Below are 16198 nucleotides of genomic sequence, written 5' to 3' on the forward strand. Positions count from 1 at the left end.
TCGCACGCATACTCCTCTCATGCAAAAACCGACTAGCTGCTTGATACATTTGGCGCGTTCGCCATGTGCCAGTTTCATCTGTTCTTTACTCACGATAGCTCGCGCTTTCAGACGCTGTGATGGACTGTACAATCCTTGGGCTACGCCGTCTACGGGATCGGATTCCATTCCCCAATAATTTCGCCGTAGCAGATAACGCCAAGTAGAAACTGTGCCGTTCGGTCCCACCTTAACTATGCTCGGTCCAGGTCGAACAGGTTTTAATGCTTCATCGACTGAGTGCAAACGTCATCGCCGTTTTAACATACACCACACGACATAGCGGTAGAGACATACGATTTTATAGCACCTTGTCACTGATGACATCATCACAACTGTGTTCATAACGCTTCCGCTCGTCCACTGCACATGCAGGACCCAACAATCTGCATGTCGTAAGCTCGACGAACATTCGTAACAACGCAAGTGTTTGTGTATGAAAAAGAATCGTAGTTTTCTTGTCCTGTATAAAAGTGTTCGGGTGCCCTTATTCATGCAATTATGTAGGGGACCACAGAAAGCAGCACCTCACGTTTGCTCTGTAGTAAATCTAATCTTGAAATCGTGAAGTTCCCCGCACTGTCAGCAATTAAAGCAGATCTGGCATCCCTGGAAGTGTTCTTAAACGAATCAAATGGCACTGAATAGAACTGTTCTAATAGGGACATTTCCAGTCCTTGCCAAGCAAAGTGTTTGCTCACGTAAAAGCCAATGCCTAAAGCTTGGGTAATTTCTTGCTAGCATCTCTGGTGTGCGCAGCCAACTGGATAAATTTGGGCTAATTTTCAAGACTGCCGGATATATTGAACTTGTCGGTCTGGAAACTCTGCCTCTGGTCCCAACTCCGGCAAAGGTGCCTGCCAAACCACCACTCTTCGACGTGACCGTACGACGAATGCTGCTGAAGTTCAGCACGGTTTTGCAATTTTATACATAGATCGCAGAATCCTTTGTCCCACCTAACAACATCATGGCTCTCTTTCCAGGCGAAAAAAGCAGAGTACTCTGTATAGTTCTTCGATAGTTGTATAAGGTACTCGGCGAGATACTTGGGAGATTCGAAGGAGAGGGCGTCAATGTAAGAATGTTTTGGAGCGACATGACTGTAATTTGCGCCACCGAACACAACTGGTATAATGTTGTGCTTCAGTACGTTGAACATCTTCTTGCTGACGTAATCTACGCATATCGAGTTTTCAAAGGCGAGTGCGTAGAAATAGGTGCTCTCGAAGTCCACGTAACAGGCATCACCTCGGGATTTCGGGCACGCGTGGTCACCACAGGCACCGTACACATCAACGTCCATGTATTTCTTCAGTTCCGCCACGAAATGTTCTCTTCCACCGGGGCTGCGGCAGTAGCTGACCATCCATACGGCGGTTTTTTTCTTAGACTTCCAGATGGCCTTCAAGTCTCTCTTCGTATTCGTATTGAAGGAATCGCGAGGTATAACCCTACCGTAGGGCACGTAAACGTCAGAGTCTCTTCTGTACGTCATGGTCCAGTTGAACATACCGTGCGTGAGATGGAAGTCTCTGAAACCGGTGTGTGGTGGCGATTCCATCAAGAAGAAGACCCATTTCTGCCAGCTGAAGCGCTTAGGTGGCAGATCTGCCATCTTCAGGTCGCGCACATGGAAAATGACAGCGTCACTATATTCTATCAAACGCCGGTCATTTGTGACGAGGCACTTGGCAGGACAGTTTTCCAGCAATACTTCGCCGATTCTCTCATCGTCGAGCGTCCCGTACCAATCACTAAAGAATTTGGTCCACATCATGATCCGTGGCACATCCTTTGTGTCAATGCTACTGTTTGGTGAGCCGAAGGGAGTGCAAGAATGACTCTTCTGTTCTGGTATACCTAAGTATCTTGTCTGCATTACAGTGTAGTAATACAGGGACAGTGCTGCCAGCGCCATGAATAAGCATACACGCTGAAGGGACGTCATGACACGTGTCTCCTGAACTGGAAGGTGGAGGGCGAAGATGACCCTGTAACCAGTGGAAGAAAAGTAAAAGCCAGATTCAGTTGGCACGCGACCAAAGAAATTGTAATTGCATGTAAAGTCATATAACACATGTTGCACTAAAACGAACACTAGGACGCCCGTGAGCGTTGTGGTTTGCGTTCAAAGGCGGTGTCCTCTAGAGGTACACATATTTTGGTAGCAATTACGTCCAAAAGCGAGTCTGTTTCGGTGCCTTCATGAAACGTAACGATATTAACCATGTGCTTGTTTCTTAAGTCATTCTGGCTGTTTAGTCCTTCGAGATTATTTGTGTTTTGGTGATAATTTTATCTATGGATTTGTCTTTTGTGCCTAATAATCACTGCTGCCGGCTTCGTCGTCTTATGGTCGTGGGCTACATGATAAAATTAACCAGCTATTTATGAGGTGCCATAACAAAAGAATATTTTTTAGTCATCAGTTTTTTAACATTGTGTAGGCCGATGAATTTATAACTGTTAAGCACTACAAAGCAGTGTCCGAGAACTAGACGATTTTGAATATTTTGGAAGACTAGTAGCAACGCACGAAGGACGAACCACGGAGAAAGTATACCCGTGTTGTGTTTCACCGTCCTTTGCCCTTAGTGCGGTGTTATTAGCCTGCAAAGACAAATAATGTTGTTTTGCACATTTGTAATAATTTTAACTTTACACAGCTAAGTAAATTGCTCGCACGTAAAAACCCTTCATCTTTGACCTTCATCTTACCCCGGCAGGCGACCTTGTCTAACTGATAACGTACCTGCATGGAGTAAACGATTTCTTTAGGCTTTGCCTTGTAGGTGTATGTTTCCCATAACTTATTAGGTCATTCAAAGTACACGAGAGCTGATCTTGTATCAATAAAAATGAACTAGAAGCATTTGTTATTCACTACTTTACCAAGTTTTCTGAACACTCCATGGATAACAACTAGAATACCTACAAATCTAAATTATTATATTTCATCTGTCGTTAGGTACTGAAAGCAAAAGGGTTCCTTTTCACCTCTGCTCAACTTGAGTCAATAATCTTTGATACACCTGCGCAACAAAAACAAGCGACTGTTTCTACGCGCTGAACTGTTTTATCGTCATTTAAAATAGATAAGGAACTGATGTTTGCTGTCTCAAAAGATAAACTAATGCATCTCGACAAAGACCTACGTTCCCTCTGCGATCCAACCAATGGAAGTTTGGGAGCCTCGTTATTAGCTTTATTATCCGGCCTATTCAAGTAACCCAATCCAATAGTGCGGTCCATTCAAATTTTGAAGGATATGTTTCCATCATATTTACAAATCACTGTTCATTCAGTGCTTTCTTCAGTACCAAAAGCTAATTTCCTGGCCGTTGGTACTATATTTATTGACAGCGTTGGTTTATCAAGAGGGATTAGCTATATGAATTTATTTTTTGTCATCAGCAGTCATTGATTCATCAACTCTAGAATGCTAAAATACGCAGAAGTTTCTTCATCTGTAATTATCCAAACACCCAACTGCCGCTACAGGTGTTTGCTCTACCCAGCGAGAGGAAGGGGTAAAGGTGGAACCCGTTCATAAATCAGTTGATGGACCGTTCACAAGTACTGGCTCAACTCGTAGACAAGCATTTCCTGTAAGTTAGAGCGCATTGTATATTTGCATCTCATTGGCGTAATCGTGTGCGTCAGTTTTATAGTTGTCGGCACGGCTTGCGAAAATGTTTTTTGCAAAGCATAATTTCTATTTTTACTAAGGATGTGCGAATATTTTCTCTTTTAGATTCGCGTTTAATTCATTGATCAAGTTTTGTACAACACATGGCGACGCCCATCATCATCATCATCATCATCTGCCTATTTTATATGCACTGCAGGACGAGGGCCTCTCCCTGCGATTTCCCGGTCCCTGTCCTGCGCCAACTGATTCCAACGTGTGCCTGCGAATTTCCTGATTTTATCACCCCAGCTAGCTTTCTGCCGTCCTCAACTGCGCCTTCCTTCTCTTGGCATCCATTCTGTAACTCTAATGGCCCACCGGTTATCAATCCTACGCATTACATGGCCTGCCTAACTCCATTTCTTTCTCCTAATGCCCATTATAATATCGGCTATCCCCGTTTGCTCTCTGATCCACACCCCTCTCTCTTTGTCTTTTAACTTTACGCATAACATTCATCATTCCATCGCTCCTTGCGCGGTCCGTAACTTGTTCTCGAGCTTCTTTGTCAACCCCCAAGTTTCTGTTCCATATGTTAGCACCGCTAGAATGCATTGATTGTACATCTTTCCTTTCAATGATAGTGGTAAGCTTCCAGTGAGGATCTGGCTATGTCTACCGCATGCCCTCCAACCAATCTTCATTGTATTCTAAATTTCTTTTTCAAAATCAGGGTCACCTGTGAGCAATTGGCCTACGTAAATGTACTCCATCTAAGACTGTAGAGGCTGACTAGTGATCTTGAACTTTTGTTCCCTTGCCAGATCATTGGGCTTTATCTTTGTCTTCTGCATATTAATTTTCAACCCCGTTCTTACAGCTTTCTCTGTTAAGGTCCTCTATCACTTGTTGCAATTCTTCGCCGCTGTTGCTGAACAGGACTATATCATCTGCAAACCAAAAGTTGTATATATATTCGCCGTTGGTCTTCACTCTTAAGCCTTAACAGTTTTACAACTTGAGTGCTTCAGCTAAACATGTAGTGAATAGCATTGGAGAGATTGTGTCTCCTTGCCTGGCCCCTTTGTTTATAGCTGTATTTCTACTTGTGGAGAACCAAGGTAGCCGTGGAACCGTTTGTAGATATTTTCCAAGATATTCACGTATGCCTCCTGTATTTCTTGATTACGTATTGCCTCTATGACTGCTGGTTTTTCTACTGAATCAAATACCTTTCCTAACCTATGAAATCCACATAGAAAGGTGGATTGTACTCTACAGGTTTCTCGATTACCTGATTGATGACATGGATGTGGTCCATTATAGAGTATCCCTTCCTGAAGCCAACCTGTTCTCTTGGTTGACTGAAGTCAAGTGTTCTCTTACTCTACTGGAAATTATCTTGGTGAATATGTTATACAGTACTGAAAGCAAGCTAATGGGCCTATAATTTTTCAATTCTTTAACATCTCCCTTTTTGTGGATTAGTATAATGTTGACACTCTCCGAGTTCTCTGGAACCTTTAAACGGCGGGTAGCCCATTATAGAGACTTGAGGCACACTCATATTTAATTGCATGTTTCTCAGACAACGTCGTGGAGGCAAACGTACTGGAATCCAGAGTGCACGTCGCAATGTATAACGTTTCGTACTTTATCTCTAAGGCCATGCTCTCCAACTTTCTGTAGACTTGCCCAATAGGAATACGAATTGTCGTCCTACGATGATATTTCTTTACAAAAATTATTAAATCACATATACAATGCTCTGTCGACAATTTTAGATGAAAGCAATAAAAGAGATATTAGTCTGTAATTGCTCCAACTCATTGTATTTTCCACTTTTATTTGAAGTGACGTTGCACCAGTAATTTGTAGCTTATCGCGAAAATTACCAGATGATATAATTTAATGACGATATAAGTTAATGGCTCTGCAATTTCACCCACAACGGCCTTAACCTATTAAGGACCGATTTCTTTTTTTTTTTTTCGTGTTCTGTCGGAAAAATTTCAATTTGTCTCGTATCTGCGTCTAAATTAGTCACATAATAGCTTTCATTGTGAACGTGCTCTTAGTTTACAAATATATCATATATGCGCTCACGCTGGGCCCCTAGGCTACAGCAAAAACCACAAGGTGGCTAATTTTATTTGACGCCTTGATACATCCCAACAAATATAATCAGGGTTTTTTTTTTAGTGTGGTGCGGTTCGAAGCGTGGAACGCACATCCCGATGTCACATTTAGTGCGCTATGTGCGCAGCGTGCCGTTGCAATTGTCTCCAGCGCACCGGTGCCTTCTGCCATTAAGTACGCGGCTCCAAACAAAGTAGGCCACTTCGTGATATCGTGCACGACAAAAAGCAATGTCACCAAGCTTTGGCGTTATTCGACGACCAGGTCCTTTTGGCTTGTTGTACCATCTTGGGAGGTGGCTTTGGGATGTTTGCCTCCGGAATTCAAGTCGAGTGATGTGGTCCCCTTTGCTGCGAGTAAACGCCCGACCGTTGCTTATGGCCTTATCGAAAAAAAAAAAAACGAGTGAATATCGGCCGCCGCCATTTCTTGCCACAAATCGTAATCTGGTAGGCCCCTGCGTTTGCACCCATCTGGTCTATGCCTCCCATGCAGCACTTATATTGGGCAACAACATCTGGACGAGGCACTGGATGGGAGGAATGGCAGGCATGGGAATACCTGTCTCCAGATATGCCATGGGATCTACGCCATGTACGGTGCTTGTTGCAATTGTTGTAACACATTTTTTTTCCCGTCGAGCGCACAAAGATTACGCCGTCGTCGGAAAGCGCGTGCTTTTCTTAGTCACGGGGCTGGCGTTAGACAACATAGGGAGCCCAAAGGCCCAGCGTGACCATATGGCAACACGTAAAATAATAATCTCGCACATAAAGTAAACGAACCTTAATCTCTCACAAATTCTCACCGGAAGTCAGGTATTGCATGAGGCATACAGATACATGTGGATCATGCTATTGCTGAAATGAATACTGAAAAAAGAAGAAAAACACTTATCCGCGGGAGCAATGCCTCTCCTCGTGCCGAACTTGAAACCACTATTTCCCGCCTTTTTGAGCAACTCTCAAGTAAACGTAGACAACTTTAACCACTTGGTGTCTGTAAACTGTATCATGTTGGGGCAATTTGAGCGCGGTTTAATGAACCTGTATAAATTGAAAGGTTCCGCCATGCTCAGGAGCCTAGTACAACAGCTAACCCAAGAGGTACGCGAACTGAGAAAGGTCGCGCCTCCCGCGCAACCCCCTAGACCCACTCCCGTCAGTACTCCTGCTCCGAGCAACAATGGCGAGGAACAGGACCCCAAAGCAACCCCACCCGCGAAAAAGCGAGCCGTACAAAGCCAAGACACCAGCCGCGCCGAACAGGCGAGATCGGAAATAAAGCCATGCTTACCGAACTACAAAGTGCAATCGGCAATCTGTCTTCCGCCATATCCGGCCTCACAACCAGGGTGGTCAAGCTCGAAGAATGTGCGATGTGGGCACCGTCTCTGTCGCAATCACCACAGCCAAACATGGGAACTCATAATATAAATCCCGTAATCTCAGACGTTCCCACGGTGGCACCGCCCCCCGCGCACCGCTCCAGTTTCTCAACAGCTCCTTATTCAAGACTCCAGGATGGCCAGACGCGATAAAGAGCTATTGGTCTGGCAATGGAACTGCAGAGATATAGCCGGGAAGAAACTTATCCTACAACAATACGTAAGAAACATCCAACCCAAACCCGATGTGATAATGCCAGAAGAAACCGTGGGCACGTCGGCCAACATCCGGGCTACCGCGCCCTCGTCCCTATATAAATTCCAAAACGATAGGGGCATCGCCACACTAATCAGAAAGGGCCTAGTACCTATAGAACATGAAATTCAAGGCCCGCAGACCGAGCATATAATGATAAAAATTATTCCTAACAGAACGCAAAAGAATAGCATCTTTATACTGAACATATACAGTGGCCCATCCAAAAGACGGCAGCGTTTTCTCTCCCTGCTCGAAAAGGCAGCCGAGCTCGCCGGCCTGGAGCCGCTGATAGTGGGTGGGGACTTCAATGCGCCGTGCCATGCCTGGCGATACGGCCACACCACAACCAAGGGCAAACAGCTATGGCAGGACTCGCAAGACTTGGAATACACGTTCATCACGGATTCCAGCGCCCCAACGCGTACGGGCAATTCGGTTGCAAGAGATACCACACCGGACTTAACAATGATCAAGAACATCGAGAGGGCTACCTGGAGAAACATCCTAGAAGACCTAGGTAGCGACCACATGATCATCGAGATCACGATCCCCCGGGCGGGAACCACCCTCCCAGTCAAAAGGTTCAAATGGACAGACTGGGACAAGTTCCGCAAGCACCGCGATATCAGGCAAGACGACGAGCCAATCGGTGACATTGACAGATGGATCACAGACTTGACCAGGGATGTCGGGGAGGCCACGCAAACCATCACTCCCGATTTCCTGACAGAGAAGATGGACAGTCGCCTCGCCCACCTCTGGAAAGCCAAGAAATCCATACAAACCCGATGGCAAGGCCAGCGGTTCAATCGAAAGCTGAGAAAAAAGATAGCCGACTTAAACAAACAAATCGAAGAGCACTGCAAAACCTTGAGCAAGCAACAGTGGGACAAAGTCTGCAATGCCGCGGATGGCCAACTCCACAATGGAAGTACGTGGCGACTGCTGAGGCACCTGCTGGGCGAAACCCAATGCAAACCCAAGCAAAGAGCCGACATGCAGAGACTTCTGCACAAAGAAAAAGGGGCGGCGAGCGAAAAGCAAATCGTCATGAAACTCTGCGACAAGTACCTCCCGCAACGACCGACGGTCGAGCACGGCCGGTACACTGGCAGTCCTAGTCCCAAGTTAGATGAAGACTTCAGTGAGGCGGACATCAGAACGGCACTACAAGGACTCAACAGCAAGTCAGCCCCAGAACCGGACAGAGTTAACAACAAAACGCTCAAAAACATGGACGACAAATCTGTCGCCAAACTCACGGGCTATATGAACAAGTCCTGGAGAGAAGGCCGCATCCCGGAGCAGTGGAAGAGGTCCAAGGCTATCCTCATACCCAAGCACGGAAAGCCGTTGAGTTTGGAGAACCTACGCCCAATCTCTCTCACGCCGTGCGTGGGTAAGGTCTTGGAATACGCCTTTCTGAACCGTATCAACAGCCATTTAGAAGAGACGGAAGCCTACGCCCACACCATGATAGGCTTCCGATCCCGCCTGTCCACGCAGGACGTCATGTTACAACTGAAAAACCAGATCCTTGACGACAAGACAAGAAACACCAGAGCCATCCTAGGACTAGACCTGGAGAAAGCATTCGACAACGTCGCTCACGAGTCGATCCTTAAACCTTAATCTTCTCCGATCCTTAATCTGAACCTGGGGGAAAGGGCCTACAACTACGTGAAGGACTTTCTGAACGATCGCCAAGCCTTCCTGACGGTTGGCGACCTCGAGTCCGAAGAACGAACCCAGGGAAGTGCAGGTACCCCCAAGGCTCAGTTATATCTCCGCTCCTTTTCAACTTATTCATGCTGGGTCTCCCCAGCAAACTATGGGAAATCGAAGGAATCCACCACGCTATATACGCAGACGATATAACGATATGGGCAGACCGCGGCAGTGACGGGCAAATTGAACACGCACTACAAACGGCCATTCACAAAGTGGAAGAGTACCTCCAAGGAACGGGCCTAAAATGCTCCCGAGCAAGTCCGAACTACTCCTTTACCGGCCTACGCGCAGAGGCATGCCACCAAAGAGCTACACAAGACCCCGGGAGTACGAGAAAATCGGCCTGTACACCCAAGACGGAAACGCAATCCCCAAAGTAAACAAGATCAAAATCCTCGGAATGATCATTTAGGCCAACGGAGCTAACGGCGAAACCGTGAGGAAGATCGAAGGCAAAGTCACCAGCGCCACGAGACTCATAAAGAGAATAACCAATAGACACGCGGGCATGAAGGAAGAAAACGCCATTCGACTGATCCACACATTCGTTGTCAGCCACATCGCCTATGTAGCCGCCTACCACAACTGGTACGTCGCGGAAAAGAACAAGATCAACACGCTCATAAGGAAAACGTACAAGATAGCCCTGGGCCTCCCGGAATCGACGAGCACCGAGCTCCTGGCTCAGCTGGGCATATTCAACAGCTTAGAAGAAATAGCCGAAGCACAACGCACCTCGCAGCTCGAACGCCTGTCGACCACCACGACTGGAAGGTACATTACGAACACGCTCGGCATAAGGTACCACAACCAGCACGGCCAGAAAATGCAAATACCCAACAAAATCAGAGAGACCATTACGGTGGCAACCATCCCAAGAAAAATGCACCCCGATTACAACCGAGGTAGAAGAAAGGCAAGAGCCGAGGCTCTGCTCTGTTCGTTCGGCAGGGAGAGAAACGCGCGCTTTGTCGACGCAGCCGAATATGCGAACGGCCAAAAATACATCACCGTAGTCATAGACGCAGAGTCAAAAATCAGAACCACATGCAGTTTATACACCAAACACTCGGAAATCGCGGAGGAAGTAGCGATTGCGCTGGCCCTCACAGAACAGGAATGCGAAGTCGTACTAAGTGACTCGCAAACGGCAGTAAAGAATTATGCCAAAGACGAATTTCTAAGGAAGCCCTGTCAATTCTGGCCAAAGCGGGCAGATCCAAATCCGCGAGCTCGAGGATCATATGGTTTTCCGCGCACGTCACCACGGAAGGCGACGCGCTCCCGAACCTAAACGAGACGGCGCACCGGACGGCGCGAGACATGACCCTCCGCGCCGAACAGGGCAACGCCTCTCTCACGATAGCGAACGCTTCTCGAGCAGAACGGGACAGGCTCACCAGATACAACGACATAACCAGGGCATATTTGAACGCCAGAAGGATATACCCACCGCCGGGTCCCAAATTGAACAGGAGGCAGACCGTCGCCTGGCGACAACTCCAGATGAACACCTTCCCTAATCCATTCCGTCTGAAACGTATCTTCCCAGATAAGCATCAGAACGACACGTGCAAATTGTGCCAGGAAGGACCAGCAGCACTCAAAAACATGCTGTGGGAGTGCAATGTAGTTATAGGAAAGATGGCAGTTACTCCGGAGACCCTGTCGTCGAGGTGGGCCGCCGCTCTGCGCAGCTCAGACCTCGGAATCCAGATGTGGGCAGTCCAGCAAGCCCGTGAGGCGGCGTTGAGGCAGGGCCTTGACGTTCCCCCGTGGGAGACCTGAGCCTGGGTCGCGTTAAACCTTGCTGGACGTACAAGAAAGTTGTATCCATACATCCATCCATCCGCGTACATATGCGTGACCATGTGGTCACGCTGCAGCCCATTTGAAAAGTGCAACAGAAATTTCTGCCGCAGCTACAGAAATTTCTGTCGCGGCTGCAGAAATTTCTGTTGACATCGCGACAGAAGCGCTTTCCATCGCGACGCTTCAAACTGGTGTACCAGTTTCACACCGGTGGTGTATACTGTACTTTTCTCTTACGCGGTATATTCAATGGTGCGTTCTCTGAATCCGGCAATGTCGATAGCACCGATAGCGGTATTAAAGTCGACGTAGCCAACTGTCGTAATTTTGCGGTGACGACGAAACACCAGCAATCGCCCTATCGGCTTCCTCAAAATCGGCCGCTGATCGACATCAGCGCCTCTGCGGCAATGCCTGCGTATCCATTTTGTTTTATCTTGTAAGATGCGACACACAGGCTTGCGAACTTGCGCGTACTGTTGCACTGACATTTTCCCTTACCCTTCCCCCAGTGCAGGGTAGCAAACCAGAATCTTATCCGGTTAACCTCCCTGCCTTTCCCATCCAGTTTATCTCTCTCTCTCTCTCCCAGAAATATTACATAAGCTTTTGTAAAGCGGAAAAGAAGTTTTGGTTTACAAAGTTCCACAAAGCTGCGTGAAAATCTGTCTCGCTCGGTTACAATCGAGGCACAGGCGCTACCTACGCTACCTACAGGCGCTACCTATTTTGACACAGGCGCTACCGTGAGAAACCAGTACACTGTATAAATGAGCACTTATCCACGAATGTTTGTATCAATATTTTGCATTGAACACAAAAATTATATGCGGGCTCAAAAATGTAAAGAGCGAGATGTAGCTGCCGAAGTTAGCTGTAACAACCCTTACAGTGGTTACCGTTGAATTTGATATGGATATCTTAAAGCAGACCGCCATTGGACAGGCCGCCATTGGAATCTGAACCTGGCAACGTTTAACGTTAGAACGCTATCTAGTGAGGCGAGTCTAGCAGTATTATTGGAGGAATTAGAGGGTAGTAAATGGGATATAATAGGGCTCAGTGAGGTTAGGAGGACAAAAGAAGCATATACAGTGCTAAAAAGCGGGCATGTACTGTGTTACCGGGGCTTAGCGGAGAGGCGAGAACTAGGAGTCGGATTCCTGATTAATAAGGAAATAGCTGGTAACATACAGGAATTCTATAGCATTAACGAGAGGGTGGCAGGTCTTGTTGTGAAACTTAATAAGAGGTACAAATTGAAGGTGGTACAAGTCTATGCCCCTACATGCAGTCATGATGACCAGGAAGTCGAAAGCTTTTATGAAGACGTGGAATCGGCGATGGGTAAAGTCAAAACAAAATACACTATACTGATGGGCGACTTCAATGCCAGGGTAGGCAAGAAGCAGGCTGGAGACAAGTCAGTGGGGGAATATGGCATAGGCTCTAGGAATAGCAGAGGAGAATTATTAGTAGAGTTTGCAGAACAGAATAATATGCGGATAATGAACACCTTTTTCCGCAAGCGGGTTAGTCGAAAGTGGACGTGGAGGAGCCCGAATGGTGAGACTAGAAATGAAATCGACTTCATACTCTGCGCGAACCCTGGCATCATACAAGATGTAGACGTACTCGGCAAGGTACGCTGCAGTGACCATAGGATGGTAAGAACTCGAATTAGCCTAGACTTGAGGAGCGAACGGAAGAAACTGGTACACAAGAAGCCAATCAATGAATTAGCGGTAAGAGGGAAACTAGAGGAATTCCGGATCAAGCTACAGAACAGGTATTCGGCTTTAACTCAGGAAGAGGACCTTAGTGTTGAAGCAATGAACGACTATCTCATGGGAACCATTAAGGAGTGCGCAATAGAAGTCGGTGGTAACTCCGTTATACAGGAAACCAGTAAGCTATCGCAGGAGACGAAAGATCTGATCAAGAAACGCCAATGTATGAAAGCCTCTAACCCTACAGCTAGAATAGAACTGGCAGAACTTTCTAAGTTAATCAACAAGCGTAAGACAGCGGACATCAGGAACTATAATATGGATAGAATTGAACAGGCTCTCAGGAACGGAGGAAGCCTAAAAACAGTGAAGAAGAAACTAGGAATAGGCAAGAATCAGATGTGTGCGTTAAGAGACAAAGCCGGCAATATCGTTACTAATATGGATGAGATAGTTCAAGTGGCTGAGGAGTTCTATAGAGATTTATACAGTACCAGTGGCACCCACGACGATAGTGGAAGAGAGAATAGCCTAGAGGAATTCGAAATCCCACAGGTAACGCCAGAAGAAGTAAAGAAAGCCTTAGGAGCTATGCAAAGGGGGAAGGCAGCCGGGGAGGATCAGGTAACAGCAGATTTGTTGAAGGATGGTGGTCAGATTGTTCTAGAGAAACTGGCCACCCTGTATACGCAATGCCTCATAACCTCGAGCGTACCGGAATCTTGGAAGAACGCTAACATAATCCTAATCCATAAGAAAGGGGACGCCAAAGACTTGAAAAATTATAGACCGATCAGCTTACTGTCCGTTGCCTACAAAGTATTTACTAAGGTAATCGCAAATAGAATCAGGAACACCTTAGACTTCTGTCAACCAAAGGACCAGGCAGGATTCCGTAAAGGCTACTCAACAATAGACCATATTCACACTATCAATCAAGTGATAGAGAAATGTGCAGAATATAACCAACCCTTATATATAGCTTTCATTGATTACGAGAAAGCGTTTGATTCAGTCGAAACCTCAGCAGTCATGGAGGCATTACGGAATCAGGGTGTAGATGAGCCATATGTAAAGATACTGGAAGATATCTATAGCGGCTCCACAGCCACCGTAGTCCTCCACAAAGAAAGCAACAAAATCCCTATAAAGAAAGGCGTCAGACAGGGAGATACGATATCTCCAATGCTATTCACAGCATGTTTACAGGAGGTATTCAGAGGCCTGGAGTGGGAAGAATTGGGGATAAAAGTTGATGGAGAATACCTTAGCAACTTGCGATTCGCTGATGATATTGCCTTGCTTAGTAACTCAGGAGACCAATTGCAATGCATGCTCACTGACCTGGAGAGGCAAAGCAGAAGGGTGGGTCTGAAAATTAATCTGCAGAAAACTAAAGTAATGTTTAACAGGCTCGGAAGAGAACAGCAGTTTACGATAGGTAGCGAAGCACTGGAAGGGGTAAGGGACTACATCTACTTAGGGCAGGTAGTGACCACGGATCCGGATCATGAGACTGAAATAACCAGAAGAATAAGAATGGGCTGGGGTGCATTTGGGAGGCATTCTCAAATCATGAACAGCAGGTTGCCACTATCCCTCAAAAGGAAAGTGTATAACAGCTGTGTGTTACCAGTACTCACATATGGGGCAGAAACCTGGAGACTTACGAAAAGGGTTCTGCTGAAATTGAGGACGACGCAACGAGCTATGGAAAGAAGAATGATGGGTGTGACGTTAAGGGATAAGAAAAGAGCAGATTGGGTGAGGCAACAAACGCGGGTAAACGACATCTTAGTTGAAATCAAGAAAAAGAAATGGGCATGGGCCGGACATGTAATGAGGAGGGAAGATAACCGATGGTCACTAAGGGTTACGGACTGGATTCCAAGGGAAGGGATGCGTAGCAGGGGGCGGCAGAAAGTTAGGTGGGCGGATGACATTAAGACGTTTGCAGGGACAACATGGCCACAATTAGTACATGACCGGGGTAGTTGGAGAAGTATGGGAGAGGTCTTTGCCCTGCAGTGGGCGTAACTAGGCTGATGATGATGATGATGATGATGATGATGATGATGATGATCTTAAAGCAAAATCGCTGTTCTAGTACTTCACGCAGTGTTTGTAAATGCTAACAACACTTTTGCTCTTCTAGAGAGGCGCGAGTTGACGTGGCGGAGTGAAAGCGTACCTGGCCTCTCGGCGTACAAGTGTAAACACCAATGGGAACAGAGATACTTACTGTTACCATGGTCGAAATGAACAAGGATAACCACTTTCAATGTGGTGCAGTGTTGCACTCATTGGTCGGGAGAAGTTGGAAAAATTCAACGTAAAGTGAATTCATGGCGAGGGCGGAATTTGTCTATTTTCAGTCGTGGTGAAGTGTACAACGGTGTTCTTAGTTTCCCGTCTGATGTATGTGCTGCAAGTACTGCACTGCTCACGACTTCACGTTCAGGCACAGCATCACGTATTTGCGACACTTGTGTGGAGCTGGAGTTGAGGTTGAGGTTGAGGTTTATTTTCCTTAAAAGATGAAAGAGGGAACTGCGACAAAAGGCGGTAAAGCCTGACTAGGTCACAGTTCCCCAAAACAGTCGATACAGCAGTGAGCAACACAGAAATAAATATTAACATAGTATAATAGTGAACAAAATACATTACATCAAACGACAGTATTACCGTGAGAAATATTACTTTTGATACAAAGACAGTGCACCCTAAATCAAAAGCAGTGTATAAACATGGCATGAGGTCGCTAAAGAATACACACACACAAACAACTTGACACGAAAACAAGAGATGCTTCGCTAAGTAAAAAACTAAGATTATATTGAGTCAGTGCTGATTAGTAACTTTTTGATGTCTTTTCTAAATTTGTTCTTAGGGAGATCAAACATGACACTTAAAGATGGGTTATTGAGAACGACTGGAATCTGGTAATCGAGCTTTTGTTTGCCGTAACTTGTCCTCGTTTTAGGGACCAAGTTTCTGTGTTGCCGAAGGGGGTATTTAGTAGGAGGGCGGTTTGAAGCAATGGGATGCAAACGATTACGATGGATGTACTGTAACAGGATTAATATGTAAAGATGGTTTGCTTTAAGTGAATTATGCTTATGATAGAGTGGTAATGTTGGTAGGTTTTCCGGCCTACCATGGTAACCCTCAATAGCCCGCAATGCCTTCTTTTACAAAAGCAATAACTTCTGAAAATTACTTATTGTTGTAGTGCCCCAGACCAGTGCACAATAGGACAATTTGGAAAAAAATAGTGCGTAGCATATGGACACTTTTAGGGAAACGGGCAAGAGATCGCTGATCCGGTAAAGACAACCAACAGTTTTACTAAGGTCCGTAAGAAGTCTTGAAATATGTGTGTTCCATGATAAATGTTCATTAAACCAGACACCAAGAAACTTCTGGGTTGTTACTTGTTGCAGTTTTGTGTTGGCGTATATTAAAGT

The 16198-nt window shown here is 46.1% G+C and overlaps 1 protein-coding gene and 1 long non-coding RNA gene across 4 annotated transcripts in view; one reads left to right on the forward strand and one right to left on the reverse strand.

Annotated features, from left to right (window-relative positions):
- Positions 1-330: 330 nt before the first annotated feature.
- The window catches only part of LOC142570493 (alpha-(1,3)-fucosyltransferase C-like), an 80637-nt gene continuing 64769 nt past the window's right edge, over positions 331-16198 (reverse strand). For 2 of the 3 annotated variants that reach the window (XR_012825669.1, XR_012825670.1), the window contains exon 2: positions 331-2033. Coding sequence is in view for 1 of the 3 variants with exons in the window: in XM_075678878.1 (XP_075534993.1) it covers positions 818-2033; positions 4442-4446 (1221 nt within the window). In the remaining 2 variants the exon portion in view is untranslated. Of the gene's footprint in view, positions 2034-4441; positions 4610-16198 lie in introns of those variants that run through there. The other variant, XM_075678878.1, reaches the window with a different exon arrangement.
- LOC142570509 (uncharacterized) overlaps positions 3549-16198 on the forward strand; it is a 29713-nt gene continuing 17063 nt past the window's right edge. Inside the window, exon 1 of the long non-coding RNA XR_012825671.1 lies at positions 3549-3650. This is a non-coding gene — a long non-coding RNA (uncharacterized LOC142570509). The remainder of the gene's footprint in view (positions 3651-16198) is intronic.

This window comes from Dermacentor variabilis, chromosome 1, assembly GCF_050947875.1.
Source record: "Dermacentor variabilis isolate Ectoservices chromosome 1, ASM5094787v1, whole genome shotgun sequence".
Lineage (NCBI taxonomy): Eukaryota > Metazoa > Arthropoda > Arachnida > Ixodida > Ixodidae > Dermacentor > Dermacentor variabilis.